This window comes from Drosophila serrata, unplaced genomic scaffold (genome assembly GCF_035046125.1).
Source record: "Drosophila serrata isolate PLE 108 unplaced genomic scaffold, ASM3504612v1 contig_382, whole genome shotgun sequence".
NCBI lineage: Eukaryota > Metazoa > Arthropoda > Insecta > Diptera > Drosophilidae > Drosophila > Drosophila serrata.
The window spans coordinates 8,257,817-8,282,177 of record NW_028257280.1 but is presented as its reverse complement, the minus strand read 5'-3'; the positions used below and the strand labels follow the sequence as shown (position 1 = coordinate 8,282,177).

The 24,361-nt window shown below is 48.3% G+C and overlaps 6 protein-coding genes and 1 long non-coding RNA gene across 19 annotated transcripts in view; 4 read left to right on the top strand and 3 right to left on the bottom strand.

The window, feature by feature from the left end:
* Nucleotides 1–36: 36 nt before the first annotated feature.
* Nucleotides 37–18,182, bottom strand: LOC110186173 (progestin and adipoQ receptor family member 4). 5 transcript variants are annotated; one of them, XR_015273457.1, is made up of 7 exons: nucleotides 15,626–16,151; nucleotides 13,993–14,913; nucleotides 4,991–5,206; nucleotides 2,576–2,679; nucleotides 2,275–2,510; nucleotides 1,995–2,135; nucleotides 37–1,689 (listed from the first exon to the last, which is right to left on the bottom strand). XR_015273457.1 is itself a non-coding variant. In XM_086840958.1 (7 exons), the coding sequence occupies exons 2-7, from the start codon at nucleotides 14,729–14,731 to the stop codon at nucleotides 1,597–1,599; spliced, it is 1,431 nt and encodes a 476-aa protein (XP_086697084.1). In that variant the 5' UTR covers nucleotides 14,732–14,913; nucleotides 17,905–18,182; the 3' UTR covers nucleotides 37–1,596. The 5 variants fall into 5 exon arrangements, 3 of the variants coding, with proteins under 3 accessions (XP_086697084.1, XP_020810898.2, XP_086697083.1); XR_015273458.1 differs by having other exon boundaries at nucleotides 15,617–16,112; XM_086840958.1 differs by lacking the exon at nucleotides 15,626–16,151 and adding an exon at nucleotides 17,905–18,182 and having other exon boundaries at nucleotides 2,373–2,510.
* Nucleotides 2,584–4,947, top strand: Nepl17 (Neprilysin-like 17). Its single transcript, XM_020955206.2, has one exon. It carries the CDS (start codon nucleotides 2,800–2,802, stop codon nucleotides 4,855–4,857), a length of 2,058 nt encoding a protein of 685 aa, XP_020810865.2. The 5' UTR covers nucleotides 2,584–2,799; the 3' UTR covers nucleotides 4,858–4,947.
* Nucleotides 5,737–7,848, top strand: Nepl18 (Neprilysin-like 18). The gene has a single exon (XM_020955218.2). The coding sequence runs from the start codon at nucleotides 5,737–5,739 to the stop codon at nucleotides 7,786–7,788; it is 2,052 nt and encodes a 683-aa protein (XP_020810877.2). The 3' UTR covers nucleotides 7,789–7,848.
* On the bottom strand, nucleotides 7,886–9,963 carry Nepl19 (Neprilysin-like 19). The gene has a single exon (XM_020955250.2). The coding sequence runs from the start codon at nucleotides 9,961–9,963 to the stop codon at nucleotides 7,936–7,938; it is 2,028 nt and encodes a 675-aa protein (XP_020810909.2). The 3' UTR covers nucleotides 7,886–7,935.
* LOC110186141 (neprilysin-4-like) lies at nucleotides 11,166–13,438 on the top strand. Its single transcript, XM_020955195.2, has one exon. It carries the CDS (start codon nucleotides 11,224–11,226, stop codon nucleotides 13,342–13,344), a length of 2,121 nt encoding a protein of 706 aa, XP_020810854.2. The 5' UTR covers nucleotides 11,166–11,223; the 3' UTR covers nucleotides 13,345–13,438.
* Doa (CDC like kinase darkener of apricot) overlaps nucleotides 16,544–24,361 on the top strand; it is a 35,571-nt gene continuing 27,753 nt past the window's right edge. For 4 of the 9 annotated variants that reach the window (XM_086840928.1, XM_086840924.1, XM_086840926.1 and 1 more), the window contains exons 1-2: nucleotides 20,732–20,832; nucleotides 22,090–24,034. In XM_086840928.1, the coding sequence (XP_086697054.1) occupies nucleotides 22,350–24,034 (1,685 nt within the window). In that variant the 5' untranslated portion in view covers nucleotides 20,732–20,832; nucleotides 22,090–22,349. Of the gene's footprint in view, nucleotides 17,048–17,368; nucleotides 17,724–18,076; nucleotides 18,196–18,362; nucleotides 18,459–20,731; nucleotides 20,893–22,089; nucleotides 24,035–24,361 lie in introns of those variants that run through there. The other 5 variants (XM_086840929.1, XM_086840927.1, XM_086840923.1 and 2 more) reach the window with 3 other exon arrangements.
* Nucleotides 20,046–21,702, bottom strand: LOC147642608 (uncharacterized). Its single transcript, XR_015273460.1, has 2 exons — nucleotides 21,301–21,702; nucleotides 20,046–20,821 (listed from the first exon to the last, which is right to left on the bottom strand). It is a non-coding gene; the product is annotated as an uncharacterized LOC147642608 (long non-coding RNA).

The following is a 24,361-nucleotide window of genomic DNA, read 5'->3' as shown; positions in this document are numbered from 1 at the left end:
AAGAATCTTATTAATAATAAGAAACATGTTTATAAATATCGTTTGCTCATCAAGTACACTTTTTAATGTTTTATTAACCTTCTCAGAAAATCATTACATTATTCGTATAATTGTTACTTACGACTAGCAGCAACTTTAAAGTTAAAGTTAAAGCATTGAGTCTGCCCATTAATTAATTATTGCTTTGTTGAATTAGTTTGTTAGCTTACGTTCCTTTTGTTAGATTTCCTCTCTTTCTCCCCCTCGCTTTCCGTCTCTCTCTCTGACTATCTTACGATCGCGAGGGTGGTGTAAATTATTGACACTACTAAAAACGTATTTTACTCATAGTTGTTCGCATTTGCTTGGGTTAAAATAGACCGACATTCGAATGGTTGCTATCATATAGTTAAGTTGCTTTTGGTTGTTTGGTTGGTTGTTGGTTGTATGCTTAACTCCTAGGGGGTAATAAATATTGCGGTTTCTAATAATATTCAATACTCGGGGGAGCGGAGCTCAATATATAAATACTTGAGGTTAATATTGCGCAATCAATTGACATAAATGATATAAATATAAACCCAATTCGTATCGAACTATGTATGTATATATACCTAGCGATCACTACGTATGTATGTACGTGATTCGTTGCAGCATCAGCGGCCTGCCAGAAGATTGTTCTTGTTCTATATTCTGTTTTCTGTTTTCTGATCTCTGATTTTTTTTGGTTTCACACTTGTCCAACTTGAATACGGGTTTCTAACTACTGCCTCCTCCGACTGGCCACCGCTGAGTGGTTGAGTTTCGTTCACAACTATGCACAGATTGGAGCATTGACTAGGCTAAACACTACCACTAGCTGGCCGAAAATAACAATTTGCATATCTAAAAAGTCAACTAGGAAGAGATTAGCTTATAGGTGTTCTTATTGTTAGAATTTTCGACGAGGTACAAAGTTATACGTACGAGTATTTTTGCTTTTTTTTGTTTGAAAATTAGATGTGTTGTCGTAAGCACAATGAGGTACATGTGTATCAACATCATTCAAATCATTATTACCCAATCCCATTCCGATACATCCTTTCCATCCATATTGCCACTATGTGTCCAAGAGTTAAGCGTGAAAATCCGAAGACTTGGTTCCAAGTTCATCCTCATACATCTCCGCCTGTCGTCCGTCCGTCTCGTCTCAGTAATTATATAACCTTAATGCTTAATACCACAGTCGAAGTATGTACTATATGTAAATACACACATACAGTTCATATATGTATGGCCTATATACCTACACTAGATATACATATGTATATTGTTACTGCAACAGCATCGGCGCTCTATTTTATACACGGTATATTCAATAGCGTTTGTCTTTTCACTATGTTCAGTATGTTCGGTATGTTCAGTGTTCGGTTATCGATCCTGTGATCCTTAGATCCTTATTGTGTCACCTCTAGTCACCCGGAGAGCGCGCTTTCACCCCTCGACGGGTGGTCGCCTCCGCCTCCGCCAGGCTATGGGGGCGATCAGGGCGCGGATTATGTGAGACCGAGCTCGTCGCTTAACTAGCAGCATCCAAGGCAAGGGCAGCAGCACCAACGGCAGCAGCCAGTAAGCGGGTCATAGCTCCACATGGCCGAGCGCCTCCTCGGTGACATTGGAGACTGTGTTGCAGGTTTGCGTTGACATCCACTCGAAGTCCTTGATGGTGGCCTAGGAGAAAAGTTGTATTAGTAACAAGTAGCATTAATTGAAACCCAATATCCATTCTGATATTTGAATACCAAGATGGGTAAGGGGTTTCGTTGGACAGATAGGCCCAGGAAAGGAAAAAAGAGGATACTTTTAAGCCAAGACTTTTCTCTGCTTAATTCGGAATCAAAATAGAATGGCTTGAACTAGTGTCTTTAAGTTTTCTTTAAATAAAAGTACTATATAACATATACACATTTATAAACATGAGACTACAATAATCATACTCTGACCCTTGTGGAGACATCAACTGAAGAGGAACCTACCTTGTGCATGGAATAAACAGCAACTACTACCAGGACATGCATGATGTTGTGAGAGTTCAGATAGAAGTCCACCACACCCGGAAACCACTTCTCCGGTATTCGCATCGCACCAATGGCACCACCCAGAATCGAGACGCCGTCCTGTAACAGAGATGGTTGGTCCCGAGATTAGATTCGATCTGACAGTGGCAGCATCTTTCGTGTTCTGTGTCCGCCAGGAAATTGGTTAGCGGCTCTGTCCATTAACTCGTATGTACATATGTATGAAAATGTGACTTACAACTTCAACCTATGCGCACCGAGAGAGGCCAGCCAAAAACGTTTAGTTATATATAGAGAAATAGCAGTTAGTCAATTGGAATGCCCAGACATACGCACCTGCAGGTAGACATGGGAAAGAGCCATATGACTGCCGCCCACCATTCCCCGGATGCGCAGGAAGGTCAGGATGGAGCGCATGCCGAAGGGTAAAGCGAAGCATAAGCGACGTTGCCAGGGTGAACTGGCAGTGAGAGCCTAGAAAGGATGGAGTCCTTGATTATTTGATATTTCTCTTAGCTAACAATCCTGGTGGTACTCACCTTGTAGAGGCCCCACAGCGAGAGTAGGCAATAGGAGACAATGATCAGCCACTTGAGCACGGGCGGGAAGCACAATGTTGTGGCTGTGACCAGGGGCAGGGCACCTGAAAGAAATGAGAGAGAGAGAGACCGAGGAGGTGATAGTGGTCGGCGAGAGGTGAGCACACGGCGACTGGCCATTGATAAGGCGGCTCGGCTCAGTCGCAAATCAAAACTCAAACACGATGGAGGGTCCGCCAGCTTCCGCTTGCCTAATCTTTGCCGCCTTGGCACTCGGTTCAATTGTCACCACCGGGGCCGTTCAGGGTGGAGTGTTCAAGGAGCTAACGACACCTTTGGGTCACCAGATCATGCGGCTGGCCAAGTCCGCAGAGATGCGATCCTTCATCGACGCCAGTGTTGATCCCTGCGATGATTTCTATGGCTATGCCTGTGGCAACTATGTGAGCATCAACGCGGCCACCCCAGATAAGGACACCAATATCGGTCAGGTCATGTTCGCCAGTTATCTGCGTCGCGCTAGGCAGATCCTCAATCAGCCCCGAATGAGCTCGGATCGACCCATGGAGACGCGAGTCAAGTATTTCTACGAATCCTGCCTGGATACCTCCTCCTTGAGGACAAACCAACGCTCTCAACTACTCAACGTACTAAGGGAGTTCGGCGGCATGCCAGCTGTGGAAGGCTCCTCCTGGGATGAGTTCCAGTTCGATCCCATCGAGACAATGGCTCAGCTTCTGCGTCGCTATGGAAAATTAACTCTCCTGGGAGTCTATGTGGCTCCGGACTTCACCAACTCGCAGATAAACCGCCTGTATCTGGGTCAGAGGGATGATCTGGCGGTGCGGGATGAGGCCACCAGTTTGGCCAAGAAGGTGGAGCTAAAGATGAGATTGCAGGACCAGTTGGGATTGTCAGAGCAGCTGGCCAGGAAAACTGCCATTGAGATCATAGACCTGGAGGCGGAACTTAGCCGCAGTGTCCTTGATCGTGGCATGGACCGCGATCCGAGACTTAGGAGTCGATTGACCATGCTCAGCAACATGACGGATGCCTATGGTTCGGCATTGAATCTTACGCGATTTGTGAAATCCTGGCTGGGCCATGACTACCTCCTGCCCGTTTACGAGAATGTACCCGGCTATCTGTTCCAGCTAAAGAAGACCCTGCTGACTACGTCCAACCGGGTGCTGGCCAACTATATGCTTTCCAGCCTTCTCCGGGACTTTGAAATACAGGCGGATGAGCGGAAGCAGGAGGAGATCTGCGCCGAAAGGATCACAATGCTTTTTCCCGATGTCATAGACCACCTGGTGTACTACTCCCTGGAACAGCAGAGTCCCCACCTGCCCACCGATTTGAAGCTCCTGTGGGTCGATCTGAAAGCCGCCTTCGAGGAGATGTTGAGTTCCGCGGAGCTGGAATGGCTGGACGAGAAGACCCGTGGAGATGTAGTGGAAAAACTAAGGGGTATGAGCTTTGAGGTAGCCGGCGAGAAGCCTGTTAACTTTGAGGAGCAATACGGTCGCATGGTGGTCAGCTCTGCCGATTACTATGGCAACGTGCGACGCCTGCTGGCCGTCCAGGCGAGCAACCTTCGAACAGATCTGATGCGGGACACCAGGAGCGAGAACTATTACGATGGCGTGATTGAGTCACCCTTCTACCTGACGGAGGCTAATCTGGTGGTGCTGCCGGCCAGTTATATGCAGCACCGCTACTTCTGGGATGATGTCTACCCGGTGGCTCTAAAGTATGGCACCCTGGGCTTCATTCTGAGTCACGAAATGGCCCACGGCTTTGATGACCTCAGCCGTCTCTTTGACAGCAAGGGGAACTTGAATGATACGTGGAGCAACCAAGCCAAAGTTGGGTTCAACCTGATAAAGGAATGCCTGGTGGAGCAGTTCAGTGAGTTGCGATACAGCAATCTGCGATTGCCCAAGCTGGAGGCACAGGGCGAGAACATCGCCGACAATGTGGGTGTACGCATCTCTCAGGCAGCATACCGGAAGTGGCTGGAGGAAGCCAAGACCCTGGACTCGGAGACTCTGCCCCACTTGTCGCAGACGCCGGAGCAACTCTTCTACCTCGGTGTGGCGCAGTCGATGTGCTCCGATATTCTGATCGACCGGCGTCCGGCCTTCCTTCGAAACAGTGTCCATCCGCCGAATGAGTCGCGGGTTTTCGCCATGATGTCCAACAGTCGATCCTTTGCCGAGGCCTTTCAGTGCGGCAATCAAACCAAGATGAATCCCCCACACAGATGTCTCATGTATTGAGGTTTCCCTGCCGTCTGGCAGATGGAGCGATAGAGCTCTCAAGTTGATACGAGTTCGATTTAAATACAAAAATAGTTCCGCTTCCGAGCAGTGACTGAGTTTCATTGAGTTTCATTATCGCGATCGTACTCACCAAAGCTCTGGCTCACCCAGATGCCGACCATGTCCAGCTTGAGGAGCGTGTAGTAAACATTCTCGCCCTTCTCGATGTTCATGAACAGGTGATAGACGAAGCTTCCACACCAGGGAGCCACCGAACCGAAGACATGGCAGAAGGACAGAAACTTGTAGCCACTGTCCCAGGGCATCAGTCCGGGCACGATGGCCAGGATGTAGAAGATGGGTATGGCTGGAAGGGAGGAAAAGGTGGTGTTGTTAATGAGGAATCAACTTGTCGATTTATTACTCTTTCTAAATTAAATTTGACTAACTAATATAGTTATTGAAAGAATGATTATAAGTTTTAAATGATATGATATGAGTAACATCAGTATCTGGGAAGCTATACTTAAATTAACTTTCACTTTTTTGTTAGTACAATAAAAATATTTATGCTCATTGCTTTTGTTTACCAACTAACCTTCATAATAAATAATTATATAGCTTTAGTTACATGTAAACAATAGCGATTGTCAAGCTTTTAATATACTCTTTGAGCCATGAAATGGTAGTTTAACCCCTTCTCAGATCTAAACCTACTCTTATACTGGTCGGTGTAGTTGGTATAAGAGCAGAATACACCCCGCCGACGCCGGTGGAGATAACAGGTTGACCTGCCCAAGCTCTCTGGGCATAGTATAAACAAATCCCGCTGATAATGTCGCCCTCACCGCGTGTAATTCGTAGCAATTGGAAATTAGTTGAGTGAAACGAGTGATCATGACAAGTTGTGGGATTCTTTGGCTCTGTTTTCTGCTGGCAACGGCTCCTATTTTGGCCAAGCCAAACACTGGGGCGGATGATCCCTTTGCCGATGACCTGGACACGGAGTATGCAAAACAAATTATCCGTCAGGCAAAGGTGGCCGACATTAAAAACACAATGAACCCTGAGGTGGCGGCATGCGATGACTTCTATAACTACGCCTGCGGCAACTGGCATCGTCATAATCCAGCCCAAATACTGAGCAGTGTGATTACCGATACATTTCAAATGATAGCCAAGGGATTCGATCGTCGACTCCAGCGCCTTTTACGTTCCACCGATCTAAAATCGGAGGAGGAAAAAAAAATGCAGCGCTTCTATTTGGCCTGCACCACTGTAAATCGCGATGATGTCAGCTATAAGCTGGCTCTGGAGATCGTCTACCGGGAATTTGGTGAATTTCCGGTACTGGCCGGTGCCCAATGGAATGGTACCGACTTCAACTGGTGGCGAACTGTGGCCCAGATACAGCACAAGTACGGCAAACAGATTATCCTTGCCGTGGATATTATGCCTGATATTCGTAACACTTCGGTGAATCGTGTTTATCTTGGTCCTGTGGCAAAGCAGCAATCTTTTACGGGCTTCATTAATCTTCTGGAGAAAAGCGGCATTGCCACGGATATGCACGACTATTTGGGTCTAAGTGGTCCCGTGGCGAGACACACAACAGAGCAACTGCAGGACCTGGAGAATGGTCTGTTATCGGGTAGGTCAATTGGCAAGTCTCTAGAGGAACAGCTTACTCTCTACACTATGGATGAGCTGCAGCAGAAGTACGGTGACCACTTGAACTTCACCGAGTTCTTTGGCCTGGTACTGGGCGAGGAGCATGTCCCGGATAAGCTATATGTCAATGATGAGGAGTTTTTGGATAACGCACTCCTCACAATGCGGAGCACTGCCCTTGCCACCCAGGCCAATTTTGTATTGTGGAATTTGCTCCAGGACTACCTGGTGGACTCCAAGCCGAATGACCTCGCCAAGTGGTGTACAGAGCAGACAAAGAAATACTTCGGTCCACTTGGCGAGCACATGGTGTATGAGCGCTATCGAAGTCCTGACTCGGAGGCGGAGATAAAGCGCATCTGGAACGAGGTGAGGGGCATCTTTATGGAGCATCTAAGGGGCGACAAGCTGGACTGGATAACAAACGCCACCAGGCAGCTGGCCATCGAGAAGCTGAGCCACATGCAGCTGCACATCAACTCCTACGACAACGAGAACTTCGAGGAGCTGTACGGCGAGTTGGTCATCGATGGTCTCAACTATGTGACAAATCTCCAGAAAGTGCGGATTGGTCAGGGCAAGAGGAATTTTAAGAGTTTAGATCAGCCAGCTCGTTCTCTGGAAGCCATGGAGATTCTGGGCTTCACGCCAGCCTACAACATTCTGGAGAACAACATTACAATTCCAGTGGCTTTGCTTCAGCCACGTTATTTCTGGGGTGACCAGTATCCGGAGGCTTTGAAATACGCCACATTGGGCTACCTTCTGGCCCACGAAATGCTGCATGGCTTCGATGACGATGGGAGGAAGTATGATGCAGCTGGAAACTTTGCTCCCTGGTGGGACATCCGGTCGACCTACGAGTTCGAGGAGCGACGCAAGTGCTTCCAGGCACAGTACCACGAGTACAAGTACGGTGGCTCCAAGCTGCCAGAGAGTAGGGAACAATCAGAGAATATTGCTGATAATGGTGGCATCAAACTGGCCTTCAAGGCCTACCAGCGCTGGTTGGCCAGCCAGACGGAGGAGGTGCGTCAGCGGGAGACTCTGGAGGGTCTTTCTTTCAACGGTGAGCAGCTCTTCTTCGTTGGCTATGCCCAGTTGTGGTGCGATGATGTCCATTCCCTATTCAAAAGCACGTTTGCTCAGGCGGATAATCATGCACCGTCCATGTACCGTGTGATCGGCTCTCTGTCCAACTTCCAGGAGTTCTCCTGGGTCTTCAACTGCTCGCAGACGGCACCCATGGATCCGGAATACAAGTGTGCCATCTATTAAATATTTTGGAGTTACATTTGTAAAGAGAGATTTAAATAAAGAAATTATAATTCTCAGCAACCGAAGCTCGTTCTTCAGAAGATTCTCCTTCTCAGTGTTTGAGATTGTCATAGTTTTTATTATATTTTCATTAATTAATGCATTTAATTAATCCAAACTTGCTGCAAAGAGCTGACACTTTTCTGGCGTAGACATTCGGCTCTCACTGCCGCAGGCAAAGTCCCGTCCAAAGGACCCAAAATTTGAGAGAGAGCCCAGAACCCGCAGGGGATTGGGAGTGCGGATCTTAAGCAGGGATTGCTTATCCCGGAAATCCTCATTGGCATCGTTACACCACAGCTGGGCGTAGCTAAGGAAGAACAGCTGTCGTGGGTTGAGCTTCAGCTGGGGCAGTGACTCCGTTCCCAGGGCAGAGGTGGCCAGCTCCGACAAGTATCTTCTATAGGCGTGATAAGCCACCTGGATAGCCAAATTGTCGGCTATGTTTTCCGCCTGCAAGCTGCTCTCCGGCAAATAGCGTCCGTTGAGACGTAGGCGTCCATATTGCTCCTTAAAGCAAGCCTTCCGCTTGGCATATTCCGCAAAGGACTTTGCATCCCACTTGGAGGCGTCCTCCAGGCTGTGTGCCAGCTCGTGGGCAAGCAAAGTTCCCAAGGTGCCGAAGCGCAGAGCCCTTGGATAATAGCGGGACCAGAGGATGTTCGGTTGGAGCAGGGCCACCGGCAGCAGGACGATATTCTCCAAGGGATCGTAAACCAGAGAAGTGCTGGGAATCTTCTTGGCCGTGAGGGTTTCATGGCTAAACACGGCCTTCAGATTTTGCAGGTATTCCCGATCTTTTAGCTCCAGATTTTCATACCTCTCCGTGAAGTTCACATCGGCATGTCCATTGACCACTAAACTGGTGGCATTCAGATGCTCCAGCAGTTTCTCTCGGGTCTCCACGACCAGCCAGTCAGCCGAGGAGTTCTCCAGAACCCCTCGAAAGCTGTGTTTGATCTGCTGCCAGACACCATCTATGTCACTGAGGATAGCTGCATCTCCGTACTGCTTATAAACCATATTGTCGAGGAGTTCCGGAAACAAATCTCTGGCTCGGCTCACACACTGCTCCACGACGTTTCCCGTTCGATCGTAAAAGAAGTGCTGCAGCAGCTCATGGAAGATGAATCTGCCCAGCACCTGGGGTGATGTATCCGTCACAACGTTGGCCAAATGGTTCAGGTAACTGGGCACGTGTTCGTAGAGCGTCTCATTGGGATCCAACTCGCGATCAAGAACTATTTCCACATACTGCGTGATGTTGAAGGTTTCCGAATTCGGGGCATCCAACTCCTCGGGTGTGCGCAACTGGGACAAAATGCCTACGCGACGTTCCATCATTCCCCTGGATAATAGTTGCTCCACATCGGCGATTTCCCGAGCCCATTTCTTGGCCAGCTTTTCCTCAACGCCCAAATGGCTCTCCAAATTATTCCGTATGACATCAGCTCGAGCTTGACGATCGGGCAGGGCTTGTATCTTCATGGGCTGACCCACGTAAATGCGATCCGCGGATAACTGAAGGAGCAGAAGAATGTTGAAGCCATACTTTCGCTTGATTTGGGCCACAGTGTCCAGCCAATCAAAGTCCTCGGTGGGCCACTCCTGGCCAGGTTGACTCAAATCCGGGACATACACAAACTCGGCCACAATCTCCTGCAGCTGTCGGCGATAGACATCCTCCGGAGTTTGACGGTAGAGCAGACAACTGGCATAAAACTGCTTTAGTCGGAGCACCGCCAAGTCGTCCACTTCCCCGTTTGCTGGCCGTTCCAAGAGGCGCTGCTGCTTGTGATGATACGCCTTGATCAGCAGCTGCTCATAGTTGGTCTCGCGGGGAGTGACTGCATTGGCCGGGTTTATCTGCGGCCAATGACCGCAGCTGTAGTCGTAGAAGTTGTCGCAGGCCTCCAACTCCGGTTGCATATAGCTACGCATCTCGGCGGACTTGGCCAGGCGCATCAGACGCTGTACATAGGCGCTGTCGTTGTGCTGAGAGATCAGATGCTCCTGGGCCTGGATGCGTAGGTCAATGTCTGGCTGGCCGGATAGTAGGTGACCTCGAGTACTACCCGCCGACAGGAGCTGGAGCAGAAGCGGCAGCAGGGCGAAAGCGATACCAATGTTCTCCATGGCGAACACTCCGAGGGTGACTAAATGGGCAGCTTGGTGCGACGCACTTCCGCACCTACACTCCCAAGCTGAGATTGAGATTATTGAGCCACACTGGGGAAATTGTGTGCTAGTACCAAGAGCTTAACATCTTAATTAGACAAATATTTGACATAAACAAACACTGGTTATTGAAAAACTTAACTAAAGTTCCAAAGCATCTTCCTGATTTTTATTAAAAAACAAACGTTAAAATCCATAATTAAATATAGAATCATTTTAATAACCAAATATGTATTGTGGTTTATTGTTTTTTTATGGCAGTGGAAGTGGGAGCGGTGCCAAAGCTCTCCCTTATCACCCGCTCGGACGTCGGACACAATGTCTACACCCGAAGTCCATCTAGTGGGGAGAGCGTGATTGATACCCAGCTCACGTCATGGTGCGATAAGTGGAAGAAACGCTTTGAGGCAGCCCCAGTAATGAGAAATTGCGAGTTAATTACTTTGCTTAGTATTTTATTACAGTGGCCTACACTTGTCCGAGAGTGGGAGTGACTGACCAGTTTTCTCTTTTGAATTATTGCGAGAGCTACACTGACGCAAGTAATTGTATATTTTCTCATTTTAATATTCAAAAGCTAATAATTCAAAACATTTTTTAACATTTTTTGCTCTAAGTTTCAATGAGAAGATTAAGATTTCCCTGGCACGGACTTTATGAATTCAGGGATGCAGAGAAGGAAACTATACACTTTCCTTTTGTGTGTAAAACTGTACAAATGAAAAAAAAACATATAATATTAGGCTAAGTAACTCAACATTAAAATAAGTATTCCAGATATTTCCCAGAGATTTCCCTTTCGAAACTGAATTAAACAAAGACACTTCTAACGATAGGTTGTTGAAATGGAATAAACATAAGCCACCCGTTCTCATTTACCTATTTAGGCGAAATTTATAACTTAAGGGAGTACTACCGCCCTTACATAAAAGCTTTTACCATTTATTGGTTTGTGTTTAATATAGATAATAAATTGGAGAGCTCCATGCCGAAAAGCTTCATGTGGGAGATCTCGTTACCCCCTCACTGGACTCTCTCAATTGTAACGACACCTATGTATAAACGGAGCGGAGCAGTAGATAGATTGCGATAACCCTGGGGTCGCCTTTTGTTTTCCGAGAAACAGAGGAGCGACGCAGCTTCTCTGGAATGGCGATGAACTCATGCTCTAAAGGCAGTCGATCATTGAAATTGAAACCGAACGAAACGCAACGCGAGATGCAGCTGCTCCACATTTGCCTTGTGGGCTACCTAATGATTGCCCTGGCCTGGGCAGCGCCCACCAGTGGGAATGGCACCGTAGATCAAGAGGATCAGGAGGACCTTAACGCAAATACACCCTATATGAAAGCATTGCTCCGTGAATCGAAGGTCGCAGAGATGCAGAGCTTTATGAACGCCAAGGTTGATCCGTGCCACGATTTCTACGACTTTGCCTGCGGCAACTACGACCACATCAACTCGGCTTTACGCATGGAAGTGCTCACCACCGGCGTTTTTGAGACAGTGACCAAGGGTCTTAATCGCAAGATTCTGAAAATGCTCAACAAGCATTATAAATATGACACCCCGGAGGACATTCAGGTGAAACATTTCTACGAGTCATGTAAGGGACTAAAAGATCTCTATCCCGCTTATCCCGAAAAACTGAGGAGGCTGATTGCCGAGTTTGGATCAATGCCAGTGCTCGAGGGCTCCAGCTGGAAGGATTCAGAGTTTGACTGGTTGAATACAGTCGCCCGCATGTCCAACCGGTACGGAATTGCACCAATTTTGGGTGCCGAGGTGAGCAAGGATTTTGCAAGCAACCAGAGGAACCGTGTCTATGTGGGTCAGCAGGAGTTTCCCCTTGAGTCGCGGAGCATGTATGAGGGCAATGCCACGCAGACCTATCGCGACAGATACCGCAGCACAATCCAACGCTATCTGCAGCGATCTCTGCACGTGTCCAAGGAGCTGGCCAAGCCGACAGCCCAGGAGCTACTCGACTTCGAGGTGGATCTGGCCATGGGACTTGTGGACGAGAGCGAGGGTCTGGACCTGAACGACTTGACAACGCTGCAGACTGTGGAGGAGATGCATAAGCTGTATGAGCCAACTCTGGACATAAAACGTTTGATATTTGTGACCCTAGGGGAGCGGATAACCGATCAGATATATGAGTTCAACTCTCGCTATATGAGAAACCTGGTCGAGGTAATGAAGCGCACACCGCTCCGAACGGTGGCCAACTACGTGTTCTTCCGACTTATCTATGAATTTGTGGAGTCGCCGGCGGGTACGCCGGAGAAGCAAAAGCAAGACTGTGTGGATCTGACCAAGAAGTTCTTTGCCAAGAATCTGGATAACATGTTCTATAGGCGCTACAACAACGAGAAATCCTCCACTGAGATCGATAGCATGTGGCGCCAGCTAAAGGCCACCTTTAACGAGTCCCTCAGCTCTAGTCCGCAGCTCAACTGGATCTCGCGTCCCACCAGGGATCTGGCCATGGCCAAGCTGCAGGCCATGAAATTGGAGGTGAATAACTATGCGGATGTAAACTTCACCGAGGAGTTCGCAGGCCTGAACCTGCAGAGCGGCGATTACGTGGAGAATGTGCGACAGACGCTACTGCAGAGCGCCAAGGAAATGCGCGAATTGCTTCACAAGCCGGCCAAGCCCTTGGAGGCAGGCAGCCAACTAAGCTACACGCCGGCCAACATTCTGGTGGAGAATGTCATCAAGGTGCCCGTGGCCCTGCTGCAGCCGTTCTACATTTGGGCGGATGCCTACCCCAATGCGGTGATGTTCGGCACTCTCGCCTCACTGATTGGTCATGAGCTGATCCACGGATTCGATGACGGCGGCCGGAAGTTCGATGCCAAAGGCAACTCACATGACTGGTGGGATGACAAGTCCAGCACCAATTTCCTGGAACGACGTCAGTGCTTTACGAAGCAATATGGCAAGTATATTTATGATGGCATACAGCTCAAGGAGTCCACGTCGCAGTCGGAGAACATTGCGGACAATGGAGGCATGCGCCTGGCGTACACCGCCTACCGGAAGTGGTACGATGCCCAGTCGACGAAGCCGGGTGGCACTGAGGCGCTGGCCTCGGAGAAACTGCCCAGACTGAACTACACCGGCAAGCAACTGTTCTTCATCAGCTTTGCCCAGATCTGGTGCAACGACGCCCATCCGAACATCAAGGCTCTGCAGGTGTCCACCGACCAGCACATGCCTGGCAAATTCCGTGTTATTGGTTCCCTATCGAACTTTAATGAGTTCTCCAGAGAGTTTAGCTGTGCCGAGGGATCACCCATGAATCCCCAAGATAAATGTTTTCTCTACTAAAAGATTATTCAGATTCCAAAAATAATTAATTTGATTATTTAACTTGAAACTAAACGAATAGAAATTTAAATAAATACCAGAAAAGAAAATATAATTAGATGTTTAAAATGGCAACCCATATTTAGAATGGGTTAATGTCGGTCTTGGTTCTCTGTTTCCTTATATAAACCCAAGACAACCTCGGTCAAGGTTCATTAGAAATGCCGACCTAATCTATTTACGGCCCTCCACTTGGCTTTGGCCGTGATTGTAACGAGCAGCGACACACTCGGACGGGTCGATAAATGAGCAAGTGGTGACAGGTGGGTGGAAGAATGCATGGCATGGACGGATGGTAGGGACAAGGAGGTGGCACACACCTTGGGTCAGTTTACCAATGGGTTTTGTGCGGCTGAGAGGACAGTCTTTAAAAGGTCTGCAGGAGACGACATCCACAGCCGCAGTTCATCTACTTTGAGGTAGGAAATAGAGGCTCTGCCGGAAGCTAGGAACTAAGGAACTTAGGAACTGCTGCTGTTGGCCAGGAGTGGAGCCTTGTAAGGATCAGCAACAAGTGAGCAAATGGTAACGGATGTACCAAAGAGTAAACGATAAGGGAGTCCTTCGGGCAGGAGGTGTTAAAAAGGATAAGAAGTTGGCGACACTCACCGTGCGTCAGTATGTTGATGGTCTCATTGTGCCAGTAGAAAAGGCTGAGCAGGCAACCCTTGAAGGTCTGCAGCGGCCGGTATCCACGAAGCACGTACGGATTGAATTGCAGGTACTGCGGCATGTCCTGCCAAAGTAGCAGCTGGTCAACACTGGGACCAGAGTTGGGACCGCAAACGGAGGCAGGGCTAGAGCTGCACCGGCCACCAATACTCCCACAATGGCCAATGTCAGCTCTAGCACCGTCTTCGTTATCGGAGATGCTGCTGCTGCTGACCATTGGCGGAGTATTGGTGGCCGTTCCAGCCGTTAATTGATGCTCCGTTCCCGTTGCGGATGTTGCGAGCAAGGCAGACGTTGGCGTTGTGGAAGCTTTGGCGGAAGACGTTGATGTGGCTGGCATTTCCCTCTCCGGCTGGCCGGGCTCCGTGGGTGCAGGCGTTGGCGCCACTTCGGCCACCTCCTTGCCCTTGAGTCCGTTCGACGGATGTGTCTCCGGTTGGGCACTGTGGCTTATTGGCTCGACATGGGCATCACAGGAGGAGCGCGCTGGCAGCGCTGGAGGCGTTGGTGGCGGTGTCACCGACATGGCCTCCACTGTGCTGCCCAGGCACTCGCATCCAGAATTGGAGAAACTGGTCTTGGACAGCAGCGGGCTGCTGAGGAGCGGCGTCTTGCCGCTGGCCTCGGGCTTCAGGTCAACGACGACTGTAGCGGCGGCGGCGGCCGCGGTGTCCATGCCTTGCGGATGCCTTCAATTCCTCTCGGTTTCGGTTACGTGCTCGACTACGGTATCCGTTGCGTACTGGAATACGGATTCCGATTTCGTTTCGATTTCGATTTCGGTTCCGTTGCGATTTCGCCGTTTCCGTTTCCGGTTAGCTAGCGGGGCACAGGCACAGGCAGAGGCAGAGGCACCAGCTGAAAGCGAAAGCCAAATGTCATTAATTATAGATCCCTCATGCAGATGTTACGTATGTCTTGGCCAAAAAAAGCACGTGCTGGTTGAAACAAAAAGGAAATCCAGAAAGGAAGCTATTTTCAGCCATACGAAGTTGTGATACTCTTGTTATAAAAAATAATTACGCTTTTGTTTAAGGACCGATTAGCATGATTTTTAAATCTGCAGTGCGTGCATTAATTTTAAGATGTTTAAAAGTATTTTTAGATACATTCTGCTGAGGATGCTAATGAAGAATATACAGATGAAAAGCTTCAAAGAAAATGCTAGTGGTTAACAAAAATCTTAAATACAAACAGGTTTAAAGAGGACTACAAAATTGTATAGCATACTTTTGGACACTTTTCAAATGGATTCAAGAGTCAAGCGGAAGCTTAACGAACTTTTGATCAAATTTATAATACCCTGCAAGGGAAAAGGAAGAAAATGAAAAGGAAAACGAGACCAGGACAATGTCAACACACACAGAGACGCGCAGGCCAGGACACACGCTCACAGCCCAGCAGCAGCCTCGTGACCCAAAAAGGCCTGCGCCGAGTGCGCGTGGGTGTGTGTGAGTGTGAATGTGTGTGCAATTGAATATTCCATGGGAATCACGCGAGTCTTGGATTAGGCCCCAATACCACCAGCTCCCGGGCCCGGGCAAAAATCGATAAAACGTACTCTACTCACTTCTGCCATGGGACGCGCACACACGTTCCTCCGAGCGAATCCTCCAGCAAGGATGCTCGCACTCCGATTCGGATACGGATTCGGATTTGACGTATTCTTGGGACTTGGAGCTATGCTAAGACCAGGGCTTTTCACGCAAATCGCAGCAGCTCTGGATCCGTGGGCGGGGCATATCGTTCACTCAATTATTTAGCCATTCGAATGGCGGTCTTCTGGCTATAATTATACCTATAACGGTAACAATAACGGCGGTTGCTCCGGTGGCCTTTTTTTATCCAATGGTGGTTTGGCTGGTAGACTTTTCGAGACGCCAGGCGACGACGACGACCAAAAAAATTAGGGAACGCGGGACACGGAAGCGAGACGAGACGAGGAGGACGGCCACACGACCGCACAGATGACCGTTGGGGCAGGCACGTCAGTCAGTATCTGACTGAGCGTGGGCACACGATAACGATACCGTTATTCCGCGCTGGCGTTTTGTTATGCAATTGAGCGAGATTGCCCCGTATTTTTATTGGGCGCCAAAGCAGCGCAGGCGCAGAGTTGAACACGAGGCCGTCAGCTGTTTCCGGGCATACAAATGGTAAATATAAAAATGTTGCTTCAAGCTGTATATTTTATGTTTAATCTCTTCTATTTGTTTAATTTTTTGTCTGTATTTAAATTTAAATTTGAATTTTCACCGCCAAATTTCACTAAACCGTTGGACTATGTGGCAACTCTACGCATGTCACAAGCTTTTCCACACTGATATTTTATTTAGCACTATCCAGAATTTTGCTCACGGCTCAGGCAAATAATTAATTAATTATCACACCACGTGTATTATCTAGCTTAAGAAGGGTTGGTTTTTGGTATTTTTAAAATTACGATTTCACCGACTAAACTAGGTGGCAACTTTTACCAACACTGCTCGTTCGCGCCCGGGTAGGCAGCCTGGCAACTCGCCTCGTGGAAGAAGCAGAAGAATCAGCTGCCGACGCGCTTCGCTTGATGCAATTCAATTTTTTGTACGTTGCTGTGTTTTCTGCGGTTTAAGTTACACTACTGGCATTACCAGCTATTAATAAGACTGACTAGCCAAGTTAAGGCCCCAGGTGTTGGAGGAACCGCTGAGAAGCTGGCAGTGATGGAAGCGCAGCAGCAAGCGTAAAAAGGCGCCAAAAAGAGGAGGGTGAATAGAAAACAACAGGCCAAAAACCAATGCAACAGCTACCTACCAAGGATAAACTCATGCACCCCGGCAGCCCGAAGAAGCAAGCGAATTTCTCCTGGCATTCGCTTACGACGCTCCTTAGCGGCCTGTGGCGTCGCCTATATTCGCCCCGATCGCAGTACTTAGCGCTCCCAGCGCCTCCGCCGCCGCCACCAGTGTTGGCCCCACCAGTTCCTACAACGCCTCGCCAGCAAAACGAAGAGGTAAGATAAGAGAAAAGCCTGTCCAGAGATATCCAAATACGACCTGACGGTGGAAAATCGCTTCACCCATACACGCAAGCGCCAGCCTTGTGTCAATGTGAACGAACGGCTGATTTCGCACGCCGTTGCGTCGGGACTGCCAACTCGCTGGCAGCTTACTTTCCCCCGCTAATTACTTAATTGCTCTAACTAAAACTATCTAAACACACTTCAAACCGCAATTTAAAAATCCCTCGCAAACAAAAACAAATATTATTATATATATATATATATATGTATATGTATATGTGATAGCCCGCTTGCACAGAGTCGTGACGAGTTGGCAGCACTGTCGGATCCGCAGCTAGACCAATATGGCAGCTCTGCTTCACAGACGTGGTGAATATACTACCAAGTGACGTGAATTTTAGGAAAAAAACACACTATTTTCATCGCAAACGCACAACAATTGGATCCTGCCAATAGCCCAGGAGGCCTTGCAACATTACAACCCAGCAGTGGCCGCGAAGGGTTCCCAGCCAGCGACGGCGTAAATTGTACAGTAGCAGAAACAACAGAAGCAGCGACGGCGACAACGCTTTGGCCAAGCGCAACAACAATACCAGAGCCAGCGGTGCGCATACAACAAAAATCAATTTTCGCGCTCGTGCAAAGCAAAAAGCAAGCCAGATAAAAGGTATATGTTTGCCTGTTTGAAATGTGAAAATGCACAAAATTGGAAAGCCAATGATTACTTTAGTGCTAATGTGTTTTTCCACACACCAACACTGGCGCAAAGCACTGCAATTTGGCTTTGCGCGCTTGTGTATGTGTGTGCGTGCCTGCCAGCCAGCCAGCTGTATGGCCACTGTACTCACCTCTGTTGGGAACAGATCGAGGGGGGTGGCGGGGTGACTTTGAACAGCTTTACCTTACAGCTCCTAAGTACATAAATATAATTGTGTGTGTGTTATACAGGGCCTAGTTGCTCCGAGCCCACCGTCACAGTCACCTATCTATTTAACCTATCTGTTCTATGTGTTCTATCAGATGCCCCGAACACGGAGACGCCACCACTCAAGGGATCGATCCTCGGCGGGCACACGAGACAAGCGTCGACGACTCGATACTGCTGAGCACTCGCCACCCATACCAGAGGCACCATCGCCGTAAGTTCGCCACAAAGATCTATCCGGCTCTCTTTCTATCTGACTGCTCTCGGGGATGTGTGAGGGCATCCGTTGGGAGGAGGTGACTCCCCGCGGATTACTCACACATCTCGAAGGCACCTCATCTCAGTACTCAGACACTGATTTCCCCCCTCCTGCTTCAACAGGCCGCGCATCACCAACACACATCACACCCGGTCGGCGGCCATGCGAAGGCGACACGAGCTCGATGCCAAGAAGGCCCAAATAGCCAAGGAGCCCACGTAAGTAAATGGGATGGGTGACGGGCTCACAAGCTTAATTGGGGATGTCACAAGAATCTATTCCTAGTTGGGAGAACTATAGAAATTTTTAAAAATGTGACAGAAATATCTGTGACTTGATAAACACAATGCAAAAATGATTTTAAATGTACTTTCTCGATGATTATATGATCATAACAAACGATTTTTGAATTTAGAAAGAATTCGAATTAATGTTTTGGCTGTCGGAATAGCCTTACATCTGTGCAACTGTGTCTATTTTTGCATTCCCTTGAAGGGTATTATAATTTCAGTCAGAAGCTTGAAACTCAGTGAAGAAGTTATTTCCGACCCTATAAACCATATATATTCTTGATAAGCATTAACAGCCGAATCGATCTAGCTATGTCTGGATAAATTTTAATTTTTTGTCAAAATTTTGAAAATTTTATAAGGGGTTACATCGTTAAAATTGTAAAAAAAAAATGATAAAATAATAAATCTTTTTAATTTTAAAATTTAGTATTCAGTTTTGTTAACCCTGTAAAAGCTAACACAAAAAGGCTATCCGAGTTGAAATTAATGATTTTTTGGCTTAATTATGATCGATTTCCTATTTGATCTCATGGCCCATTTGAATTATGCAAGGGTAAACATACTTTGGTTTCACAAAGTTATCCTCCTTTCTTCTTTTATTAATAATATTGAATTTAGTCAAATTTCAAGCAATCTTATGTTTCTAGTTTTCAAATAATTGAGTTTATATTATTGTTGTCTTAATTTATTGATTTTTTTTTTGCATACGTTTGCATACATCGAAAGTAATCAGTTAATCACGTGATTCAGTCAAAGGAACTCACGTAGGGTCAAGGTTCACAAATACTAAGCAATCTAAACTCTACACAAGTATTTTGTATACTTAGTACTGATAACTATAGTAATGAAGAAGCTTAGAAAACAAAGAAGCATGAGTGATATTTGGAAAAAATGCCAGCCTAATGTTCTATGCTCGTATTTAGTAATTTTTTATTATATTTACCTGTGTGTACACACTGATTTAATATCAAACCAGGCACAGTGTCTTACCCCATTGGTAAACCTTTCTTTTGAACGAAAATCCCCGTCTGGTTCGGGCAAACAGGCTCTGCCTACTACTGATCCACTCTGGTATTTCCCCAGCTGTCGGAGCGCAGTGACAACCCGAGTGTCCTGCCCACGCAGCTCCTTGGAACTCGCTTTCTTTCAATGGCTTGTAAACGGTCATGTCTTTAATGGTCCACGGGGCCATAAAGAAGTGCCGCTCGAGCAGCAGGAGCAGCGAGAGAGACAAATTAACATCCGACCTTATAAGGCAAGTGAAATCTCGGCTGCTGCTGGTTCCTGCAAGTGAAGAGTCATCCTCTTCAGTCGGCTTACTGTAAATTAATGCGCAGAATCAGCGATTTCTTTGTGCGCCGATGACCCCCTTTGGGAGGCTGGGACGCTGGCTTATAACGTGGGCGGTGGATCTGGCAGATCCTGGCGGGTTGTCCGATGCATTTCCTTGGCTTAATTTATGCGCCTGCGTATTTAAGGCGTATTTGCATATTACTCAAAACAACGGACAACTGAGGCGCGACGTTGTCGCAATTTATTTATTGTTTAATGCACTTGGCCTGGCCTTTTTAGGTAGTTGCAGCAAGAAAGCATCTCCTCGTCCCGCGCTCTGTGGGGAGGGAGTTGGCTTAATCAGAATCGCATTTTGTAATTTATAAGCCACTAGCAGCGACCGCTTTCTTTGTCGATAAAATGACGTTTTCATTTGCGGACCAACACTGTACACTGTCATTGTTTATTAACCTTTTGCATTTGCCATAAAACACGCTTGCCAAGTGTTCAGCAGCAGATTAATCGACCTGGCCTGGCTCATTACTCAGGCAAGCGATGGTGACATCTTGCAACGCGGAAGTGGCCGAAAAACGCACTCCAAATATGAAAATCAATCTGAATGATAAGGCTGTTCGGCCCGGGGAATAGTTCCGCTTTCCTCATGCTTTATTGTCTCCTGATCGTTTTCAATTTCAATTGCAATCATCTTTTATTTAAATTACAAGCCATCAATTGGGCTGACGGGCGTACGCACTGTGCGGCGACGGCGAATTCGGAGCGTGTTTGCTCGATCGCTTTGGCTCGCCTGTAAACTGGAAATGTGCGCACCGATATCGAGCGGCAGCGGTGAGCGGTGAGCGGGAGCAGCGGGCCAGCGAGCCAACCAACCGACACTTGTTCGCTGCCAACTTGTCGCTGGGCTGCTCAGTCGCAACGACAACTCGCAAGCGTATGGAGGTGCTGGCTTCATCGCTCGTCGTCGCCGCCGTCGTGCAATAACCGCCGCCAAGTGTTTTCTGAAAGAAATGTACAACAATATCTTGTCAATTATTGTTCATAATCTTCATAACAAATGCAGCTGTCAAGTGTGTGTGTCCGAGTGTGTGTGTGATTTGTGCGATTTCCCCCGTGATTTGTTTATGCATCCTGGCCAAACATAATAATTATTATTAGCGAAGACCCTGTGCCTCTGGAATTTTAATTCAAATTCAAATCCCCAAATCATTTTGAGAATTTTCAATGCTGTGCTACCAGGAGAGGCCGTTAGTAGTAGTCGCCAATGAGGCGGGGAAACAAACCTTAGGCAACACGAACTAACTAAACCACGATAAGATATCACCGACTATGACGACGCCTACGACTTATCAAAAGACGAGTTGCACTGGATGACTGTATGATTGGATAGATGTATGGATGGATGTGGACGGACTTGCTGAAACCGGACGTGCTGATTGTGCTTTTATTGAGAAAGGGATTTTGCACGCAGTTCCGATACCATTACTCATAGCGTCACAACAAGTTGGTTTTGTCTGTCGGTTCGGTTCCAACTGCTGTTTCTGTTTCTGTTTCGGGTTTTCTTGTTGTTGTTTGTTGACCCGTTTTGTGGCGACTTGTGTTTCCTTTTTGAATCAGGTTAAAAAAGTAAAAATTGTGAAAACTGGTCGGAAGAGGACCTGTTCGGCGGCACCGCCAGCCGGGTCTTTGAGCCCGTGTAGGCGCAGGCGCAGGCGCAGACACTTTCTACCAGCTTATTTCTTGCTCTTTTGGTGAATTGCATAAAGCCAAAAGCCTTAACTGGTTGCGCTTTTGGGGGTCTTATCAATGAACTTGCCACCAGTGGTTCGTGGTAGTCCGTAGTCCGTGGTCCGTTGCTAAAGGCCAATTGGATTTGCCGCAGGCTAAATCGCAGCCAAGGTTCAGGGCTATTTTGGTGGCTAATTCAATTGTGGCCCTCGCTTGCGCCCCTGCTGACAGGCCAAAATGAAAACGAAATGCGGCCAGAGTGAAGTCGCACAAATGCAACAGCCGCGACCCCGGGGGCTGATTGGGTGCCCGAAGTGAGTGGCCAAGTCATAAGCCATCGAGAACGTGTTAATTACACGCGTCTCGACCAGCAGCGGGAAAAGTGTTTGATAATTAATTGAAACAAAAGGCTAGACCAGGCCCTGGAATCTGTCTGGGTGCCGTATGTGTTGTATATGAATAGTCTACTCGGGACAGGCCAAGTGTGTGCACAGCATTGAAAATTAAGGCTAACGAAGAAAAAATTTACAAATTCAAACAGCCAGCGATATATACAAGTGATAACGATAAAGCGAGAGAGATAAGCGATCTTCGAAGTGCACGCGTTTAAAGTAAACGTTCGCCAGTTTAAATTTCAACGCCAATTCTAAAAAGATCACAAGCGCCAAATAAAAATAAAATCCAACATCATTTGCCCGAAGCAAACATCGGCAATTACGAATAATTAACCAACGAGCGAGTCGCCTATTTAACAACGAAATAAAATAAAATAATAGTAATAATAATAAAAAAGCTAACAAAATGCCCGTCGTTGGACAGCAGTATGGAAATGGCTTTCGGCCATATAGCTCCTTTCGAGTGCCGCGCGGTAGTTGTGGCTTCAACAACAACCACAACAGCAACAGCTCCAACGGCAGCTCCAACAACAATCCCGGCAACAGCAGCAACATGGGAGCAACTCCAGCCCAACCCCTGAGCAGCAATGGTGCAAACCGAACGATGGTGAAATCGGTGCCAGGCAGGAACAATAACATGACTGCCGGTTCATCCTCTACATCGACAGCTTCCTCGAGTTCCTCGATCCATCAGCAGGGCGTGACTAGTAACAGTAGCGGCAACTTTATTCGCCAGCAGCCCTGGCGAAGCAGCTATTGCAGCAGCAACCGCCACAAGTTGCAAGCGGACCACCAGCAGCAGCAACAGCAGCTGCAACTGCAGCCAAATCAGCGATTAGTGAGCGGCGGCAGTGTGAAACCGCTGACACCCAAACTCATCCGCCGCATCGAAACCACCTGCTCCGCCACCGGGCCCACACGCCACTGCAAAGCGAGGGCTCCGCCACCGCCGCCTATGCAGGCTCCACGCCCTGTCACTACGCCCAGCACTGCCAGGAAACAGTATCAGCCTACGGGCAATGCAACATCAATATCTCAGCAACCGTTGGGCACCCCCACCAGTCAGAAGCGAACCCACCAGGCGGGCAGGTCGGCCGCCAAGGAGAACTGCCCGGCACGATTGGGTCAGCGATCCAGCAAGAATTACCCGGCACCGCAACCGCCTCTGCCAGCGCGCAGGCAGGTGGCCAACAATGATCTCACCAATGGAGGAGCCAGCAAGGCCACTCCTCTGGCCCAGCGCCGCCAGCTGCCGGCTACGCCCAAGCTAAGCCTGAAGCAACAGCGCAACGGGTGCTCTCACAATGGAGAGGGAGCTGGCTCCTCGACTGGGTCCAGTGATTCCCACGACTCTCCGCGCCTTAAGAAGGCCTTTTCGAACAAGTTCCCCCAGGGATTGCCCTTCGAGGAGGAGTTCTACGGTCGCAATCGCTCTTACTCGCAATCCTCCAGCAACTATAGTTTCTACAGCTCCGTGGGTGCGCCTACCACTCCCCACGATGATGACGATGACGACAGGGATGTGGTACAGAATGGACGTGCCCACTGCGATGAGGATGATGAATTCCAAAGGAAACCAGCCACTGACGAGTCACTCTACGTGGACTTCTCGAAAATGGTGCACAGCCACCAGCAGCGTCAGTATGTGCCGGCTAGCTCCTGGATAAGAGCCTCCCCGGATGGGGATGAGCTGCTCAGGACCAAGACAACAAGTCAGTTAACCCCTGCCCAGCAGCGAAGGAGGAACAGCAAGTATGCCCGCTCCATGCACGAGTATTTGTACAGCGATGAGACAGAACAGGCGAGGACCAAGCATCGTCTCTCCGTGGTGGATGAACCAGAGGATGGCTACTACAGCTATGCTGCGGGAACGCCAGAGCCACACCCTTCGCCACCGCCTACGCCCAGGACGGACATCTATGTGGCCGCAGCCTCGTGGGCGCCCAAGCCGCTCTATCCCGACCGCGTGCTGTTGCCCCCGGCGGATGGTAACAACAATCACCAGAAGCACCACCACCAGCACCAGCAACAGCATCAGCAACAGCAGCGTCGTCGTCCAGAGCACTTGGGGTCCACGACGTGTGAGTATAAGTGAGTGTCTCTCCAGCATGCGGAAACCAAAGATTGAAAACTGGAGCTAGCCTTGAGTGGCATTCAGCTTGCTGACTAAGCGTTCTGTCCGCACTTCATTTAAAGTCGCCTCCCCTTGCTGTGTCTTCTCCGTCTTGAGCTCGACCCAACTCAACTCAATCTCGTTCTCGATGATGTTTGTTTTCAGCTTTATTTTATTTTGTTTTTTATCCATTTGTTATTGTTGGCGTTGTGCCGCTACGATTCGGTTCAAGATCTCTCCGCCAAATTTGGTCAAGCGCACACCGCCCCTACTTGTGAGCTGCGCTCGCAAAGCATCTAAGCTCC